Source organism: Rhinolophus sinicus, chromosome 18 (assembly GCF_057876585.1).
Source record: "Rhinolophus sinicus isolate RSI-liver-muscle chromosome 18, RSI-T2T, whole genome shotgun sequence".
NCBI lineage: Eukaryota > Metazoa > Chordata > Mammalia > Chiroptera > Rhinolophidae > Rhinolophus > Rhinolophus sinicus.
The window spans coordinates 75,657,986-75,680,089 of record NC_142518.1 but is presented as its reverse complement, the minus strand read 5'-3'; the positions used below and the strand labels follow the sequence as shown (position 1 = coordinate 75,680,089).

Genomic DNA, 22,104 nt, shown 5'->3' with positions numbered 1-22,104 from the left:
TAAGTAATTTGCTTGAAGTTGTACAATGAATGAACAGGTGCTATGCTAAAGACCTGAGAGTAGATGTTTTTTTTGTTTGTTTGTTTGTTTTTTTAAATTTATTGAGGTGACAATTGTTAGTGAAATTACATAGATGTCAGGTGTACAATTCTGTATTACATCATCTATAAATCCCATTGTGTGTTCATCACCCAGAGTCAGTTCTCCTTCCATCACCATATATTTGATCCCCCTTACCCTCATCTCCCACCCCCCACCCCCCGCCCCCCTTACCCTCTGGCAACCATCAAACCATTGTCTGTGTCTATGAGTTTCTGTTTCTCATTTGTTTGTCTTGTTCTTTTGTTGTTTTTTCTTTATATACCACATATCAGTGAAATCACATGGTTCTCTGCTTTTTCTGTCTGACTTATTTCGCTCAGCATTACACTCTCAAGATCCATCCATTACTACAGCCCCAGACAAGCTATGCCCAATGCAATCGCTAGACCCTGTTGTGATTCTGATGAGCAAGATTTTGCTGAAGCAGTAAAAACATCATGACATCAGAATTCCACTGGAACCCCAAGGCTGGTTTATAAAATGCACGTTCTTCCACTTTGCCCCTCAACTGTCTGCTTCTCTCACCTCTTCATTCTTCAACCACCACCAAAGCCCAGGCATTTTATTGACTGTCTTCTCCCTGTGCTCATCATTTCCATCCAGCTCAGTCCTCCCTCTTCCCTGACAGATCCCATCTTATTGATCTCCTTATTTATGAGACTAAAAAGAAATAAAAATTGATGCTTTGAGATCTCAGTATTTGTGCTTTTCAGGATTGAAGTGTTTCTGGGTTAATTCATCTGTCCAAGAATTGCTTGAAGGTGTACTTCACTGAAGACTTTGTAATGATGATCATCAGAGAATTAATACTAACCATGATAATAACTATTTATAATACCTCTAAAAAGTCCCCATAATTAAAGAAAAGCCCTTCTTTGACCCAGCATCCCTTTCTAGCTACCCCTTCATTTCCCTGTTCCTCTTTGTAGCCAAATGTTTCAAAAGAATTGTCTGTGTAACCTATCTGCAATTCCTCACCTCCCTACTGACTTTTCAGTCCACTCTTGTCTGGCTTCTGGCCGCTCCACTCCAGTGAAACTACTTGTGTTATTGCAAAAGCAACCTCCATATTGCCAAATCCAATAGAAACTTCTCTATCTACATCTTATTTGAACTCCATGCAATATTTGACATAGTTAACCATTATCTTTATCTTAAAACATTTTTCTTCTTTGGATATTATGACACAAAACTGCTGGTACCCTGCTCCCACCTCCCTGGCTGCTCCTGTTTAGTCTCCTTTGCAGATTTCTCCTAATATTGTGGTACCTCAGGACTCAATCCTGGGCTTCTCTTTTTTTCTTTATCCTCCTTCTCTATGTCATTTCACCCACATCAGGGCTTCTAATACCACCTATGTGCTGATAACTCCCAAATTTATTTCTCTTGTCAAGACTCTCATCTGAGCTCATAACATGCATATTTGACAATCTACTTGACATATTCATTACGATATCTAACAGATACCTTAAATTTACTATGTCAAGAACTGTTGATATCCCCCCAACCAGCTCCTGTCCCTATCTTCTTCATCTCACTATGTCACCAACACTCATTCAGTTACAAAAACTAGAAATCTAGGCATCATCTCTGATTCCTTTCTTTCCCTCACATCAACAATATATCCATAAGTAAGTCTTATTGACTCTACCTCTAAAGCTTATATACAATATCTTCCTTCAACACGCTAGGACTGTCCCCTATCACCTCTGCTTTTCAACATAGTGATGGAAGTTCTCGCCAGAGCAATCAGGCAAGAGAAAGAAATCAAAGGCATCCAAATTGGGAATGAAGAAGTTAAACTGTCACTCTTTGCAGATGACATGATGCTATATATAGAAAACCTTAAAGAATCAACCAAAAAGTTACTAGAAACAATCAACGAATACAGTAAAGTTGCTGGCTACAAAATCAACGTACAAAAGTCCATTGCATTCTTATATACTAACAATGAAATCTCAGAAAAAGAAATAAAAACAACAATTCCTTTTGCAATTACAGCAAAAAGAATAAAATACCTAGGAATAAACTTAACCAAGGATGTGAAAGGCCTGTATGCTGAAAACAAGACATTTTTAAAAGAAATTGAAGAAGACACAAAGAAATGGAAAGACATTCCATGCTCGTGGATTGAAAGAATCAACACAGTTAAAATGGCAATATTATCCAAAGCAATATACAGATTCAATGCAATCCTCATCAAAATCCCAATGGCATTTTTTAAACAAATAGAACAAAAAATCATCAGATTTGTATGGACCCACAAAAGATCCTGAGTAGCCAAAGCAATCCTAAGAAAAAGGAACATTGCTGGAGGTATCACACTCCCTGACTTCAGCTTGTACTACAGGGCAACAATAATCAAAACAGCATGGTATTGGCAGAACAACAGACACATAGACCAATGGAATAGAATTGAGAACCCAGAAATAAAACCACATAAATATGGACAGACAATTTTTGACAAAGAAGCAAAAAACATACAATGGAAAAAGACAGCCTCTTCAATAAATGGTGCTGGGAGAATTGGAAAGCCACATGCAAAAGAATGAAACTGGACTACTATCTGTCACCATGTACCAAAATTAATTCAAAATGGATCAAAGACCTAAGCATAAGACCTGAAACAATAAACTGCATAGAACATAGGTACTAAACTTATGGACCTTGGGTTCAAAGAGCATTTTATGAATTTGGCTCCAAAGGCAAGGAACGTAAAAGCTAAAATAAATGAATGGGACTATATCAAACTTAAAAGCTTCTGCACAGCAAAAGAAACCATTGACAAAATAAAGAGGCAACCAAGTGAATGGAGAAGGTTTTTGCAAACAGCGCCTCCAATAAGGGGCTAATATCCAAAATATGTAAGGAACACATGCAACTGAACAACAACAACAAAAAAAAACCCAATTGAAAAATGGGCAGAGGACCTGAAGAGACAATTCTCCAAAGAGGACATACAAATGGCAAATAGATATATGAAAAAATGTTCAACATCACTAATCATCAGAGAAATGCAAATAAAAACCACAATGAGATATCACCTCACCCCAGTTAGAATGGCTATCATCAACAAGACAAATAGTAACAAGTGTTGGAGAGGCTGTGGAGAAAAAGGAACCCTCATACACTGTTGGTGGGAATGCAGACTGGTGCAGCCATTATGGAAGGCAGGGTGGATATTCCTTAAAAAATTACGAATAGAATTGCCATATGACCCAGCAATCCCTCTCCTGGATATCTACCCAAAAAATCTGAAAACATCTATAGATAAAGATACATGTGCTCCAATGTTCATTGCAGCTTTCTTTACGGTGGCCAAGACATGGAAACAACCAAAATGTCCTTCGATAGATGAATGGATAAAGAAGTTGTGGTATATACACACAGTGGAATACTATCTGGTGGTAAGAAAAGATGAAATAGGACCATTTGTGACAACATGGATGGATCTTGAGATTATAATGCTAAGCGAAATAAGTCAGACAGAAAAAGTAGAGAACCATATGATTTCACTGATGTGTGGTATATAAAACAAAAACAACAAAAGAACAAGACAAACAAATGAGAAACAAAAACTCATAGACACAGATAATGGTTTAGTGGTTACCAGAGTGTAAGGGGGCGGGGATAGTAGGTGATGGTAAAGGGGATTAAATATATGGTGATGGAAGGAGAACTGACTCTGGGTGGTGAACACAAAATGGGATTTATAGATGATGTAATACAGAATTGTACACCTGAAATCTATGTAACTTGACTAACAATTGTCACCCCAATAAACTTTAATAAAAAAAATAATATCTTCCTTCAGTTCATCATAATTGCTACTATCTATGTCAGGCCTATCTTAGATTATAGAAGTTTCCTGACTGGAAATTCTCTTTATCTCCTCTCTGTTATCTTTTGGTACATTCTCTAGATAGCAGCAAAATTTAGCTTATTAAACACTTCTGTGGCTTCCAATTTGGTTCTTTGAATAAAAGCCAAATTATTTAATTTGGCTATGCATAAGCCACTCTTGCTTCTCAATACGTAAGTAAAAGACTTGAACAACAACACTACACCAACTAAGCCTAACATACATCTATAGAGCATTCCACCCAATAACAGTAGAATGCACAATCTTCTAAAGTTCATATGGAACATTCTCTAGGACAGACTATATACTAGGTCAAAAAATAAGCCTCAAGACATTTGAAATGATTGAAATCATGCAAGGTATAGTCTCTATCAGAAAGGTATGAAATTACAAGTAAATAATGGAATGAGATTTGGGAAGTTCACAAATATGTGGAAATTAAAACACTTCTAAATAACTAATGGATTATTACAGGGATGAGGTAAGCCTCTTGAAATCTCCCCTGAAATTTACAACAAATTTAACAGCTATAATTCCACAAAGGACTCCCTGTGCAGCAGACAGGCAAGACTAAGAGACAAGTGATTGAAATCATCTAAAGGTGGGCAAAATCGGGGGAACAGGGTAAGGGCAAGAGCAGAGATTAAACAACATAATTTTAAAGAACAACTGGGTCAAAGAAGAAATAAGAGGAGAGATCAAATGATACATAGAAACAAATGAGAATGAAAATACATCCTACCAAATTTTGGGGGATGAAGCAAAATCAATTTTAAGAGGGAAATTTATTTCATTACAGGCCTACCTCAAGAAAGAAGAAAAATCCCAGACAAGTAACCTCATGTTATGCCTTAAAATACCAGAAAAATAAGAACAAATGAAACCAAAAGTCAGCAGAAGGAAGGAAATAATAAAAATCAGAAGAGTACTCAATGAAATAAGGAACAAAAAGAAAATAGAAAAAATTAATGCAAAAAAAAAAAAGCTGCTTCTTTGAAAAGATTAATAAAACTGACAAACCTTTGGCTAGACACACTAAGATAAAAAGAGAAAAGACACAAACAAAATCAGAAATGAAACAGGGGAAGTAACCACGGATGCAACAGAAATACAAAGGATCATCCAAGAATACTATGAAGAACTATTTGCCACCAAATTAAAAAACCTAGAAGAAATGAACATTTTCTTAGAAACATATAGCCTTCATAAGTTGAATCATGAAGAATTGGAAAATCTAAACAGAACAATCAACAGTAAGAAAATTGAATCAGTCCTCCGAAACCTTCTCAAAAGCAAAAGTCCGGGACCAGATGGCTTCACTAGTGAATTCTACCAAACCTTCAAAGAGGATCTAATACCTATCCTACTCAAACTCTTCCAAAAAATTGAAGAAGAGACAATACTCCCTAACTCATTTTATGAGGCCAACATTATACTGATACCAAAACCTGGTAAGGATAACACACAAAAGAAGAAAATTACAGACCAACATCTCTGACGAATACAGATGCAAAAATCCTACACAAAATTCTAGCAAATCGAATGCAACAATGCATTAAAAAGTTTATTCATTACGACCAAGTGGGGTTCATCCCAGGGTCACAAGGATGGTTCAACATACACAAATCGATCAACGTAATACAACACATAAAAAAGAAAAAAAAGCCCCAAAATCATATGATTACATAAATAGATGGAGAAAAAGGATTTGACAAGATACAACATCCATTTTTTATTAAAACACTTAACAAAATATGTATAGAAGTAAAATACCTTAACATAATAAAGGCAATATATGACAAACCCTCAACTAATATCATAATTAACGGTGAAAAACTGAAGCCCTTTGCTCTACATTCATGAACACGACAGGGCTGTCCCCTATCACCTCTGCTTTTTAACATGGTATTGGAAATCCTAGCCAGAGCAACCAGGCAAGAGAAAGAAATAAATGGCATCCAAATTGGGAATGAAGAAGTTAAATTGTCATTTTTTGCAGTTGACATGTTGGTATATACAGAAAACCCTTAAGACTCCACCAAAAAGCTCTAGAAATAATAATGTCTCCGGCAACAAAATCAGTGTAGAAAAGTCCATTGCATTTCTATATACTAACAAGAAAATCTCAGAAAATGAAATTAAAAAAAGCAATTCCTTTTGCAATTGCAGCAAAAGAATAAAGTACCTAGGAATAAACTTAACCAAGGATGTGAAATACCTATACACTGAAAAGTATAAGACATTTTTAAAAGAAATTGAAGACACACAAAAAAATGAAAAGACATCCCGTGTTCATGGATTGGAAGAATCAACATAGTTAAAATGGCAATATTACCCAAAGCAATATACAGATTTAATGCAATCCCCATCAAAATCTCAATGGCATTTTTAAAAGAAATAGAACAAAAAAATCATCAGATTTGTATGGAACCACAAAAGACTGCAAATAGCCAAAGCAATCTTAAGAATAAAGAACAATCCTGGAGGAATCACACTCCCTGACTTCAGCTTGTACCAGAGGGCAACAATCATCAATACAGTATGGGTATTGGCAGAAACACACACACAGACCAATGGAATAGAACTGAGAACCCAGAAATCAACCCACATAAATATGGACAGAAAATTTTCAACACAGAAGCCAAAAACATACAATGGAGAAAAGACAGCCTCTTCAGTAAATGGTGCTGGGAGAATTGGAAAGCTACATGCAAAAGAATGAAACTAGATTGCTAGCTGTCACCGTGTACCAAAATTAACTCAAAATGGATCAAAGACCTAAACATAAGACCTGGAACAATAAACTGCATAGAAGAAAACATAGGTACCAAACTTATGCACCTTAGGTTCAAAGAGGATTTTATGAATTTGACTTCAAAGGCAAGGTAATAGAAGCTAAAATAAATGAATGGGACTATATCAACCTAAAAAGCTTCTGAACAGAAAAAGAAACCATCCACCAAATAAAGAGGTATCCAACCAAATGGGAGATGATTTTTGCAAGTAACACCTCCAATAAGGGGCTAATATCCAAAATACAAGGAACTCAAACAACTCAACAACAAAAAACAAACAGTCCCATCGAAAAACAGACAGAGGATCTGAATAGACATTTCTCCAAAGAGGACATACAAATGGCCAAGAGACATATGAAAAAATGGTCAGCATCACTAATCAACCAAGAAATGCAAATCAAAAGCACAATGAAATATCACCTCACTCCAATTAGTATGGCTATCATCAACAAGACAAAGAGTAATAAGTGTTGGAGAGGCTGTGGAGACACTGTTGGTTGGAATGCATTTTGGTACAGCTGCTATGGAAGGCAGTGTGGAGGTTCCTCAAAAAATTAAGACTACAATTACCATATGACCCAGCAATCCCTCTCCTGGGTATCTACCCAAAAAATCCAAAAACATTTATCTGTAAAGATATATGTGTTCTGATGTTCACTTCAGCTCTATTTACAGTGGCCAAGACATGGAAACAACCAAAGTGTCCTTCGATAGATGATTGGATAAAGAAGATGTGGTATATATACCCAATGGAATACTATTCTGCCATAAGAAATGATGAAATAGTACCATTTGTGACAATATGGATAGATGTTGAGATTATTATGCTAAGTAAAAGAAGTCATACAGAAAAAGTCCAGAACCATATGTACTCACTGATATGTGGTATATAAAACTGAAAACAACAAAAGAACAAGACAAACAAGAAAAAAACCACCAAAAAGTCATAGACACTGACAATAGTTTAGTGGATACCAGAGTTTAAGGGGGGAGGGGTGTTGTATGAGGGTAAAAGTTATCCAATATATGGTGATGGAAGGAGAACTTGCTCTGGATGGTGAATACACAATGTGGTATATAGATGATGTATTACATAATTGTACACCTGAAATCTATGTAACTTTACTATCAATTGTCACCCCAACTAAGTTTAATTTTTTAAAAAAAGATACTGGACAGAAGGCCAAACTAAAACCAAGGCAAATGTAGGAAAGGAAATAGTAAAGACTAGAAGAGAGATAAATGAAATGGAGTACAGAAAAACAATACAGAAAATTAATGAAACAAAAATTAGTTGTTTTACAAGTGCTGGTGAGGATGTGGAGAAAAGGGAACTCTAGTGCACTGTTGGTGGGATTGCAAATTGGTGCAGCCACTATGGAAAACAATATGGTGGTTCCTCAAAAAATTAAAAAATTAGAACTACCTTATGACCCAGCAATTCCACTTCTGGGTATTTATCTGAAGAAATCCAAAACACTAATTCAAAAATATATATGCATACCTATGTTCATTGCACTGTTATTTCCAATAGCCAAGATATGGAAGCAACCTAAGTGCCCATCAATAGACAATTGAATAAAGAAGAATGGTACATATATAGAATAGAATATTACTCATTTATAAAAAAGAATGAAATCTTACCATTTGCAACAATATGGGTGGACCTAGAGCGTGTTATGGTAAGTGAAATAAGTCAGATATAAAAAGACAAATACCACATTACTTCATTTATATTTAAAATCTTAAGAACAAAATAAATGAACAAGCAAAACAGAAACAAACTCATAGATACAGAACAAACTGATGTTTGCCAGATGGGAGGGAGGTTGGGGGACTGGGTGAAAAAAGTGGAGGGATGAAGAATTACAAATTGGTAGATGGAAAATAGCCACGGGAATATAAATTACAGCATAGGGAATAGAATTAATAATAGTGTAATAACTATGTATGATGCCAGGTAGGTACTAGACTTATTGGGGGATCACTTCATAAATTATATAAATGTCTAACCATATTCTGCACATTTGAAACTAATATAAAATAATATTGAATGGCAAAAAATTTGATTGTTTGAAAAGAACAGCAAAATTGACAACTCTTCAGTTAGACTGATGAAGGAAAAAAAAGAGTCAAATTAGTAAATTCATAAATGAAAGGGAATATTACTAAACAATTTACACAAATAAAAAGGATTAGAAAAGAATGTTATAAACATTTATATGCTAACAAACATGATAACCTAGTTGATAAAGACAAATTCCTAGAAACACACAAACTACAAAAACTGACTCAAAAAAAGAAAATTGTGATAGACCTACAAGTAACAAGATTGAAGTCAGTAATTTTAATAAATCTCCCAACAAATGAAACCCCAGGACCAGATGGCTTCCCTGGTGAACTCTACCACACTTTTAAAGGAGAATTAATACCATTTTTTCCTTAAACCTATCCAAAACATAGAAGAGGAAGAAAAGTTTCCAACTCATTTTATGAGGCCAATATTATCCTGAAACCAAGCAACATGAAGACACCACAAGAAAACTCAAACCAATATTTCTTATGAATATAGATGCAAACATTCCCAACAAAATACTAGCAGATTGACCCAGCAACATATAAAAAGGGATTATACACCATGAACAAATGGGATTCATCCCAGGATTGGAAGGTGGTTTAACATCCAAAAAATCAATTAATATAGTACATCATATCAATAGCATAAAGGGGGAAAAAAACACACATGATCCTTTCATTAAACACAGAAAAAGTATTTGACAAAAATCCAACATTTCATGAAAAAAAAAAAAACTCAACAAACTAGAAATAGAACAGAATCTTCAACCTAATTAGGGAACTTATGAAAAACCCACAGCTAATATCATACTTAGTAGTGAAAGACTGAAAAGTCTCTCCCCCTGAGATCAGAAACAAGACAGGTAGGTCTGCTGTCACCAGTTTTATTCACAATTGTACTGAAGGCTTTAGCCAAAACAATTAGACCAGAAAAAGAATTAAAAGGCATCCAGATTGAAAAGGAAGAAGTACAAATATTTATTTGCATATGATGTAATCTTACAGTAGTCCCCCCTTATCCACTGGGGATACATTCCAAGACCATCAGTGGATGCCTGAAACCATAGATAGTACCAAACCCTATATATATATTTATGTTTTTTCCTATACACATATACCGCTCACTTAAAGAAGCACTTTATGGCTTCTCTTTGGCATATCCGAGTTGCAAGCAACAGTACTCTTGTGCTTTGGGTCATTATTAAGCAAAATAAAGGTTACTTGAACACAAGCACTGCAATACTGCAACAGTTGATCTGATAACCTAGACAACTACTAAGTAACTAATGGGAAGATAGCACCTACAGCATCGATACGCTGGACAAAGAGATGATTCATGTCCCGGGTGGAACAGAGTCGGATGGAGCGAGACTTCATCATGCTACTCAGAACGGCATGTAATGTAAAACTCATGAATTGTTTATTTCTGGAATTTTCCATTTAATATTTTTGGTCCATGTTTGACCACTGGTAACTGAAACTGCAGAAAATGAAACCGTGGATAAGGGGGGACTACTTTATAGATAAAATAATAAGAAATCTAATTTAAAAAGTATTAGAACTAGTAAGTTCAGCCAGGTTGTAGGATAGAAGATCAACATACAAAAACCAGTTATGTTTCTATGCAAGGAATAGTCCAAAAACTGAAATTAAGAAAACAATTCCATCTACTGTAGCATCAAAGAAATAAAATACTTAGAAATACGCTTTAACCAAAGAAGTGCAAAATTATACTCTGAAAACTAGAAAACATTGTTGAAAGAAATTAAAGTAGACCTTAATAAATGGAGAGAAATCTCATGTTCATGGACTGGAAGGCATAATATCATTAAGATGTCAATACTCCTCAAATTGATCTACAATCAATGCAACCTATATCAAAATTCCAACTGGTGTTTTACAGAAATTGACAAGATGATCCTAAAAGCAATATGGAAATACAAGTGACCCCCGAAAAAAACAAAACAATCTTGAAAAATAAGAACAAATTTAGAGGACTCACACTTCCCAGTTTCAGAAGTTACTACAAAGCAACAGTAATCAAGACAGTGTGGTGCTGGCGCAAGGATAGACAAATAGATCAATGGCATAGAATTGAAGGGCCAGAAATAAACCCTAAACTTTTATTTTTGATTGCTTTTTGACAAGCGTGCCAAGACATTTTAATGGGCAAGGAAGAATCTTTTTAACAAATGTTGTTGGGGCAACTGGCTATTCACATGGAAACGAATGAATTTGAACTGCTTCCTTATACTATATACAAAACGTAACTCATAATGGGTCAAAGACTGAAATGTAGGAGCTAAAATGATGAAACTCTTAAAAGGAAATATAGGTGTAAGCCTTCATGACCTTGCACTTGACAGTGGTTTCTTAGATACAATATGAAAAGTACAAGCAAGTAAAGGGAAAATATGATAAATTGGACTATATTGAAATTAAAAACTTTTTTTCCTCAGAGGACATCATTAAGAAAGTGAAAAGACAACCCACAGAATGGAAGAAAATATTTGAAAATAATATGTCTGATTAGGAACTGATATCCAGAACATATAAAAAATTCTTTCAACCCAATAATAAGAAAATAAATAATTAGATTTTAAAATGGGTGAAGGATTTGAATAAACATTTCTCCAAAAAATATATACAAATAGCTGAAAAGCACATGAAAAGACATTCAATATTGTTTGTCATTAGCGAAATGCAAATCAAAACTACAAGATACCACTTCACACCCGCTAGGATGGCTACAATAATAATTTTTTTAAAGATAAAAACAAGTGTTGTGAAACAAGATGTGGAAAACTTGGAACCCTCATACAGTGCAGGTGGGGTTTTAAAATGATGCAACCAGTTTGGAAAACAGCCTGGCAGTTCCTCAAAAGGATGACTATGGAGTTACCATATAACCAGAAATTCCACCAAGACATATTGAAACATGTATCCACACAAAAACTTGCACACAAATGTTCAGTGCAGCATGATTCATGAAAGTCAAAAAGTGGAAACAACCTAAATGTCAATCAATTAATGAATGGGTAAACAAAATGTAGTATATCCACATAATGGAATATTATTCAGCCATAAAAAGAATGAAATACTGATAGATGCTACAACATGGAGGAACCTTGAAACCATTATACTAAGTGAAATAAGGCAGACACAAAAGAACAAATATCGTGTGATTTCATTTATTTGAAATGTCCAGAATAGGTAAATCTATAGAAACAGAAACTAGATTATTAGTTGCCAGGGGCTGGGGTGAGGAGGGAATGGAGAGTGACTGCTAATGTGTATGGAGTTTCTTTTGGGGGTGATGAAAGTGTTCCAAAATTATGTTGGTGCTTGCACAACTCTGAATATACTAAAAACCATTGAACTGTAAAATGTAAATGGGTGGATTATATCCCTTGTGAATTATAGCTCAACAAAAGAAGAAAATCAATCAGAGACATTTTGGGAATTCATAAAGCAAGGGGTAGCATGGAAAATTTCAAGCCCCTTAGAAAAGTCATATACCACCATGAGGCATCTACAGTAGAAATGGCAGCATGGGGTTTTTAGTTAGAGAGAGGCATCGAGTAGCATGGAAGAAATCCAGAATTCCTCGTAGGGAACCTGTGAAGGATGCAGAAGGCAGCTGAGGAGTAAGAGGTAGCATATCTGCCAGGCAGTTGCTGTGGCAGGGTTGAACCAAAATCAGGGCCAGGATGGAGGATATGGCTGAAGTTCATAGGGTTACTGGACCACTAGGAGCTGAAGTAGGAATCCTGGACAGTAAGTAAGGAGAGTCAGCTGAGCTTTGTGACACAATCATTGTATATTGCCCATAGTGAGAGAATGAGCCATAAATTATGGACATGTAAGCAGTGGATACAGAGAGGAAAATGAGATAGACTTCAACTAGGATCCAGCAGAGGTTATGCGGCTCACTCACTGCCGTGAGTGAGTTTGAACTTTAAACTGGATACAGGAATCCTCCGCGTTTTGGAAGTTCGCCTTACGCCACTTCGCTTTCACTAAAGACCTACATTAGTACCTGTTTTCAATGACGGAAAGAAATCTGAAGAGGATTTTCGCTTTTACGAAAAAAGTCAAAAAGCAAAAATAGCGTTCAGCGGTTTTTACTTTTGTTTTGTTTTGATTTTGTTGTTTTGTTTTTGTTTTTGCAGCAGCCGTTACAGAGGCAGTGCACAGCCCCAGCAGCAAGAGTGGCCCCGCCCAGCTCCTTCTCTGGGAACTACACTCAGCATCTCAGCATCAAGCTGCCAGAGCTTTGAACTGTGAGCATCTGTGCTTTATCTCGATTTATTCTGTGCACCCGTTAGCAAGATGTGTCCTCAGGTATCAAAAAAGCCTAAGAGATCTCATAACAGTGTTATGCTTAGTGTAAAAACTGGACATGATTAAGTGTTCTGATTGTGGTGAATGAAGTAAAGACACTGCATGCGTTGAACTTGCCTGCATGCACCATTTCTATTATTTACGTGCAGAGAGAAAAAATCTTGAAAGCTGCCACAGCTACTATTGGTTCTGCGAGTAGCAAACTGGTCTCTTTCAGCTGGCATCCAGTAATGCATAAAGTCTATTGCTTGAGTGGACTGATGGGTGTACAAAGCATGGTGTGTATTTATCATATCATTCCTTTTGTCAACACTATATGTTTGATATTTTGGCTTTTGTGTGTTATTTAGTATGACTTGGTAGGTTATTTTGAGGGTTCTGGGAATGCTTGAAAAATTTTCCATATAAATTAATGACAATTTCTTCTTCGCTTTACGCCACTTACGCTTACAAAAGGTTTCATAGGAACACTCTACTTTCGGATAGCAGGGGAAACCTATATTTGCACAAGAGACTTTTAATTCAGAACACATTTTTATACTTTAATTGACAACATTAAGCTTCACTCTGCCCAACCTGTATCTCCAGGCAACTGGAATAAGTGCTCTCTAAAACACGATGAAATTAGTTATAGCAAAACAACTATATGTTTATAATTAAATTTGAAGGTGGGACACAATTATAGTACATACATTTTCACACCCCATTACATGAATAAAGGATAGTAGATGAAGTCTTTAAGGAAAAGAGAAATAAAAATAGTCAAGTAATGATTTTCCAAACTGTAGTAGACACCTTCATGTTTTGTTTGCTCAGGACTCCTCTAACTGCCCCAAATAACACTCATTTAATCATCTCCTTCCTAAAATGCTTTCCTTTCCAATTCACAGCTAGCTAGCTTTGTTAATTCTTCCACATTCAGTATACATGTTAGCATGACTAAATCTCATTAAGGGGTTTATATAACTTTGTCTCAAGGAAATAGGTAGTAAAAGACATTCAGTTAGTTTGCACTCCAGTTGACAATAGAAGATACAAGTGAAACAACTAGAAAATAGTCCGCAGTAGATCATGGTACTTTGCTCATTAAGATATTCATTAGATAAAGAAAGGATTCAAGGGGGAAGGATCTGTTTTGCAATCAGGAAAACAAAAGTTGATTTATCCATTTGAATTGAAAAATAGGTAAAGAATTTCCATACTTATTCACATATTCATTTGAATATAAAAGGGAACTGATGGCCACCTCCACCACCATAACTATGTGTTATATGTGTGCAAGGTTAGATCAAAGTGGTAGCTAATAATATTACATTCTGCAGTTGTTCAAGGATGACAGTTGAGAAAGTTTGATGACAGAGGATAAAAATAACACTGGTTTGGGCATAAATGGAAGGTTTCCTTCATCGAACTAAGTGAACATTCCTCATGTCACCCACACCACCACACCCCCAGGAACCTACGAAAATAATTTTGCAATAAGTGTTCACTACTTCATCTAATTATAATTATTTTTGCTGAAATGAACAATAACTATTGTAAACATGAGAAAAAATTGAGGAAATGGTAAAATAATCAGTAACTATTGGGTTTAAGTCAACTTCCAGTTTTACCACCTAATAAATAATCTGCATAATCTTTTTCAAGTAGTTTTTTTGGGGTTTTTTTTGTTTGTTTGTTTGTTTTTACAATTTTAGACAAAGCATTAGACAAGAATTAGTTCATAGGAATCTACAGGCTGATGCAGACACAGAAATGCTTACAGTTTGAATGTGCTTTGTTAACGAAGAGAGTATGGCCTATTTACTTTTTTTATTTAAAAGAAACGTGGAATCTTTAGCTACCAGCTTGACAGTCAGTTACAAAAAGCAGAAGGCACCTAAACGTTTCTTCTGGAGGGTATTATCACTGTACTCCAGTATCAACAGTGGGTAGAAACACATGTGCTCTATCATACTCTGACCTTTGCACTTCAAGTCAAAAGAATCCTGAGCAAAGTCAATTTTCCCATCCAGTGTGCACTTTGTGGAGATGAAAAAAAAACAAAAACAATCAAACAAAAAAAAACCTTTTTCACAGAATTCGATCTGTGGATTTCATTTTTGTTTGAATGAAATATGTTTATTTCTATGCCGTGAGTTTGCAAGAAAAGAAGGTCAGGAGAGGCATTTCTCAAAGGCTAAAAGAAGTCATTACCACCACCATTATTGGCCAGGGGATTTGCAAAGCATTTTGAGGCACAAAGTTAGTATAGGAGATGAGCCAGACTCAGGAGAAGTTAACCCAAAGAAAAGGGTTAGCGCATCCCCCCTCCCTTTAGCCAGCCCATACAACAAAGTACTTCAGGTAGTACCTCCTAGTGGTGAGGTAATGATATATTTTCTGCAGCGTTCATGTTTGGGTTTCATTCATGATTGTAAGGTTTGGAATTGGAATTTAAAATCCTTGTGGAAAAGCTATTTTCGTAATTCAGCTGGGATCTCCTTGTCTTAGGGTTTCCCATTGCATCAGTCACTTAGCCTGGTACCATAGCCATAATAGTGCTTTGTCTTTTAGATAAAATGCAGGACTAAGGACATGACTACTGGTGCTTATTAAAGATTCCTTGCTATTTTCACAAGAGTAGGGGCGTTAGACTCTTGTCTACTGGCCAAATTCTAAATCAGGAGATTACATTCTGTTTTCCTAAATTCCCCTAGCAGAAGCAGCTATCCATGGTATCGTACTTTGCTTCCTGTGCTACACTCTAGTGTGATGTCATTAAAGGGCACTGGTTTTCTACCCTAGAAGTGTTCACTTCTTAGTGGAGTGGTGATTAAATTGGTACCTATTGTCTGACATTGTCTTCTATCCAGTTTCAGACAAATTAAAAAATAGGCTCTGATAGTTAAGGATAAACTATAAAACAAAACAAAACACCCTAACAATATACCAGTTATTGTGGAACATTTAAAAAACCAATCTTATTCTTCTGCAACATAGACCAAAAAATGCAATGCTTCTTTTTAAAAATGTATTAAATTTATTGGGGTGACATTGGCTAGTAAAATATATATATATATATATATATATATATATATATATATATATATATATATGTATATAATATGTTTCAAGTGTACATTTCTATAATATATCATTTCAACATTTATCTGTAATGCTTTTTTTTACTCCACTAATAAATTAATTGTTATTTGCCTCAAATAGGATAGTTCTTACGGTAATGATGAGGTCTGAGAGGATGAGATCACATAACAAACCAGTTAACCTATCTCTTTCGTCTTTAGGTTGCAACTCACCATTCTAACAGTTGATCTATGTCATAAAATCTTTTTTAAAGGAGAGTCTTAATCTTTTCTTGGTAACGTGTTTTAGTTTTTCCAATCTTTCCATAAAAACTAAGTTCTTATTTTGTTTAACCTCTCTTACCCCTACTGTAGTTTAATGTCACAATCTTCTATCCATCACTAACCTTGCTGTCATGTATTGGTATTGAGGCAGTTTAGCACAATGACATGGCTTTTGGAATCAGACATGCCTACATTCAAATCCTGGCTCTGTCACTTTCTAGGTGCGTGATGTTGGGCAAGCTGCTTCTAGGGTTCAATTTCTGCATCTGTAAGTGAGCACCCTCAGAGGGTTACTGTGAAGATCAAATGAGATAATATATCATTTTGAGGGGCTATAGGGCAAGGTGAGGCATGGTACTCGGTACCCAAAAAGTGCTCAATAAATAGTAGCTATTTATTTGATTATGTACACAGATCTGACTTAATTCATAAACTTTTTGAGAGTGGGAAACATACTTCCTGGATGTCAACATAAGTACAGTATTGTGCACATAGTGTGGCACAGAGGCTCAATATTTATTGAATGAATAGACTTTGGTTTTTTTCTAAGAGGAGTGAGCAGCCCTCAGCTGTTTGCAAGATTCCACACATTTAGCTCAAAAGAGACAAAATCAATCAATCCTTTTATGTCTCCAAATATGAAGATACTTCACTTTGTCTAGGTGTTTTGGCATGGCGTAGACACAATGCAAATTACTTATACTCTCTGTTTCTATCAGGTTCATTTCTATGAATTTTAACATTTGATTGTCTCAGGTGCCCAGAATGGGAGTGACTCAGTCATACGCCTCTTCATCCATCCAAACATTCTTTGATTGAGAAATTTTAAAAATGAATACTAAGAACTGTCTAATAATACACCTGAACAAAATCTTTCAACTTGTGACTAAGTACACTACCTTCCCTATTTACCTGTAAGATCTGTGCTAATTGCTTTGTTCCCAAGACAAACGCGCACACACACACACACACACACACACACACACACACACACGCCACCATAGCAAGTTCCAAAGCACAGTTAACGTCTTTGAACCAGTGAGATGTTGTTTAGGAGTTTACTTCTTGCTTTTACTTCTTGCTCTTCACGGGGCAAGGAGGGAAAGTTGGGGAACAAGTAGTGGATATATAGATTCAACTGGGCTTGAATGTTTGTCCATAAGGAAAGAGTACTGCTCTTTTACCATAATCTGGGGGAAAGACTAGTGCGTGGTTAGATTGCTATTAAAGCCATCGCCCTGTGGTCATTTCCCCGATGCTTTGTACAGACTTCATAGGGGCGTTCTCAGGTGTGGAGCCCGAGCACCTGCTTGCTCACACTCTGGCAGTTCAGAAACCACCGTATTTGAGGCCGGTGGCTCAAGTTCCATGTAACTCGGCTCAAGTGTCACTCACACTATGTGCAGCGACGGTCATCGAACTGTGCTTTGGGACTTGGATACTTACTTCGGAGTTTCTTCTCCCCCGCTTTCCCCCCACCCCACCCCACCCCTACACACTAGTTTCCCTTTCCCTTCTTCCTCCCCGGTCGTGCCCACCTCCTCCCTCTGCTCCCACTCTCCGCTTTCTCATTCTCCTTCCTTTCCACTGGGTTTCCCATCTTTTACCCTCGGCGGGCCGCAGACCTGAGGCGGCGGCTCCGAGGAGGCGCGAGGCCGGCGGGACAGGCGCAAGGGGCAGAGCCGCGAAAACGTGGGGCGAGCGCCGAGGTAGGGGTGCGCGCGGGGCCGCCGACTGGCCAGGCCGCCGGGCGAAGAGTGGCGCGCACGCGCCCCGCGAGCCCTTGGCGCGCCCCCGGCGGCCGGGGCCGCAGCGTGCTCGCCCCCGCCGCCAGCTCGCCTCACTTATGGGTCGGAAGCGCTGCGTGGGGGAGAGTGTTCCAAGATGGCGGCGGGTTGCTGCGGGGTGAAGAAGCAGAAACTGTCCAGTTCGCCCCCCTCTGGCTCGGGTGGCGCTGGTGGCGCCTCCTCCTCCTCCCACTGCAGCGGAGAGAGCCAGTGCCGAGCCGGCGAGCTGGGACTAGGAGGCGCCGGTACGCGGCTTAACGGGCTGGGAGGTCTCACCGGAGGAGGTAGCGGCAGCGGCTGTACCCTCTCTCCCCCCCAGGGCTGCGGCGGCGGCGGCGACGGGGGGATTTCCCTGTCGCCACCTCCGAGCTGCGGAGTGGGGACCCTACTTTCCACCCCGGCCGCCGCCACCTCTTCCTCGCCCTCCTCATCGTCCGCCGCCTCCTCATCGCCCGGCTCCCGGAAGATGGTGGTGTCAGCGGAGATGTGCTGCTTTTGCTTCGATGTGCTCTACTGTCACTTGTACGGATACCAGCAGCCCCGGACCCCCCGGTTCACCAACGAGCCCTAGTGAGTACCTTGCCCTCCGCCTCCCTCTCCCTCGCGCTCAGGATGGAGCTCAGAGTTGAGGCAAAGTACGAGTCCGCCTCCCCGCCAGCGGCTGCCCCTGCCCCTCTCGCTGTTTCGTATCCGGAGCCACTCCACCGAAGTCAGGGCACCCCGCGCTTTCTGCCTTCCAAGGCAAGCACCTCACACTTGAAGCAGGGTACTGCTGCAAGAGATGGCTCTCTGGCTCCCAGAGGTGTTCGCTTTCTCTTTGCGATAACTTCGGGGAGTTTTGACCCTTCTCTTTCTCCACCCTGCTTCCTCACCGCCCGGGTTTTGGAGACCCGAATTACTCAAGGTGTTGACCTCTCCTCATTTTGCTTTCCATTACCCCCGGTGAAAGCCCCGCCAGTATTCCCGCCTTGCACACGAAGAGTTACTGTGCCCTTGCGGGGGGGTGGGAATAGCAAGTATCCAACTTCTGTTCTGCTAGTGATGGAACTTACTTAGCTCTGGAGCTTAGGAGGTTACCTATCTTTTTCGTTTGGGTTTCCTTGTGTCCTGGGAAGGGAGGAGGTTTTATAATAATGCATTTTCTCTTACTACCTATTTGTATGCGAACAAACCCATTAAAATGTGTTTCCAGTGAAGCGCAACGCCGGCTCTCTCATATTTGAGGAGTGAGACTTTTTTTTTTTTTCATTCCACCGTCTGGGTAATAGCTCATTCAAAGAGAGCTTTCCCCATAGAGCCAGTGTCAGTTTGTACATTAAGCATGCATTCACTTTTGTGTCGATTTCACTTTTAAGAACTCTGTGTTAGGCTTGACGGTTTCAGAAATAGTTAATCTCAACAGTGTGTAGGAATTTTCATGGTTTCCTTTGGTTTTGTACTTTTAGTTATTTCACCCTTCAAGTGTGTGGTTGAACTTGTTTAAAATAGCACTGTTACAGCTAAAAGTCAGGTTAATTCTGATCCCTGACCATTTGGATGTGTGGGAGATGGGGCATATGGTTTTGTGTTTTAATGTGTAAACGTAGTGTAAACTGACTTTTTGAGTTAAATGCTAGACAGAATGTAAAACCCAAGGAATGTCAGAATGACAAAGAACACAATTGTTTTTGTTATGAGTACTTAGCATCAACAAGGTAAGTAATAGAGAGAAATTTATACTGAAAAGCATCAACCCCTTTGCTAGGTAAGAAAAGTGCCCCTTTGCCCCATATCATAAATACCTAAATTGATGTTCTTTATAAACTGCTTCTTTTCACTTTGTGAAATTAGGGGATTATACTACTACTGGATAAGTATAAACACTTCTGACTAGACTAAAAATATTAAATTAATATGTAAAGTGGAAATTGCAATAAAGTGTCCTGGAAATTGTAATTTTGTATGGTTTGTTTTCTTTAGCTTTGACACTTTAAATGTATTTAATTTTGTATGGCTCTTCTGTGGTCTGTGCATTTTCTTTCAGACTTGGTTAATCTTTGGGCATTGGTTCATAAGAAATGCATGAAAGGTCATCCAGACTGATACTTTGTCAAATAAATTAAATATCTTTATAAATTTCATAGTTTTAATTTAGGAGCTTAAATCCTAAACCCACACCTTTACTTAGCCAATTTGTGTTTGTTTGTTTTTTTTTGGTTGTTGTTAAGAAGTAAAATTCATTTGAAAAGACTGCCATGTAAAAAAAAAATCTATGAAATATTTATTAACGTGAGTCACTTATTTGTAACTTTTCTGCCTTCTCTTGGATGTCTGATGTATTAAAAGCCAGTCCTGGGATGTCATACATAGGTTGGCTCTGCAAAGTCATGGGACTACAAAATTCACTCTTGTTTAGTTACATGAGTTTGGCAAAGGCTGTTTTACTATTCACGCTCCATTGCTCCAAAGCATATGAGAACAGACTTTCAGGAGGTGCTATTTTCACACATTTTAAAGTGAATTTGGATTAACTGAATGACTATAACAAGAATTTTAAAAAGGAAAGTGAGCTTGACCAGATCGTATAGAAAATGCTTTTGAAAATGTCATGTAGCAGTGGCTACTTTGAACACTTATTGAGGTATTGTTTCTCTTCTAATACCCCATCCACTGGATTTCCTTTTCATGGAATTAAACAAATAAAATAAGACACACTTTGACCACTGTGGATATGTTGAAATGATGGTGGAAGAATAATAACTATTATCATTTAGCAGGCCTTGAATGTGTCGTGTATCCTACAAAACAACTAATTTAGAAAAGACATTTAACATGACCAAGGGAAGAATGAAAGTTCACTTAAGTGGAAAAAGGACTGCATCTTATTTTTATTTATCTTAACATCATTTTTGAGGTGTACTGTGGAAAATTCAGGAAAATTTCTTAAAAGCATTGTTTGATTATGGGACTGAAATAACTAACTACTTGACACTGCCTTGGTAACCACTACGCATTTTCTCTCTGTTTTACATATTTAATAGCGTTGTGTACTTATTAGTGTGGCTTTGTGCTGAGGGCTAGAAGACATAAATAGACATACTGCTTTTTTCCCCCTCAGAGTTATTAGTATCGTATCATGAGCAGTGGTGTTTCAGGTCCTATCTGTGTGCACCAGAAGATGTGCTTTCAACGGTTTCAGGTGCTCATGTGTAAAAGCACACCATTTTTATCCCTTCCCAGGACCTTTCTGTCAAAATGTCTGTAACTGGTGAAATCTGCCTTTTATTAGTTTAGAAGTCCTAGATTCATCAGTTACCCTTCCACTCCGAAAGATTATTAGAAACTTTCAGGTTTCTAATAACCTGTTTCAGGTTTTTTTGGGGGGTGGAGTAGGGGGATATGTCAATATGTGAACAAGCTGAATGGACACAAATTCTTCATGGGTTCTGCTTTCTTGGAGCACCTACTGTGTTCCCCCGAAAATAAGACCTAGCTGGACCATCAGCTCTAATGCGTCTTTTGGAGCAAAAATTAATATAAGACCCGGTCTTATTTTACTATAATATAAGACACGGTATTATATTATATTGTATTATATTATATTATTATATTTTATAAGACCCAGTCTTATATTAATTTTTGCTCCCAAAGATGCATTAGAGATGATGATCCAGCTAGGTCTTATTTTCGGGGAAACACGGTACCTCCTTGCAAAGGAGCTAGGGCTTGGAAACTTAATGGAAGACAGGTAACATTTGTGTTCAGAGTTAGGAATGCATTACTAAATCCTTGTCTCAGCTGTACAGGCA

General features: G+C 37.7%; 1 protein-coding gene across 2 annotated transcripts in view; it reads left to right on the top strand.

Annotated features, from left to right (window-relative positions):
- Positions 1–18,351: 18,351 nt before the first annotated feature.
- AMMECR1 (AMMECR nuclear protein 1) overlaps positions 18,352–22,104 on the top strand; it is a 119,338-nt gene continuing 115,585 nt past the window's right edge. The window contains exon 1 of one of the 2 annotated variants that reach the window (XM_074323794.2): positions 18,352–18,886. In XM_074323794.2, coding sequence (XP_074179895.1) covers positions 18,414–18,886 — 473 coding nt within the window. In that variant the 5' untranslated portion in view covers positions 18,352–18,413. The remainder of the gene's footprint in view (positions 18,887–22,104) is intronic. The other variant, XM_074323793.2, reaches the window with a different exon arrangement.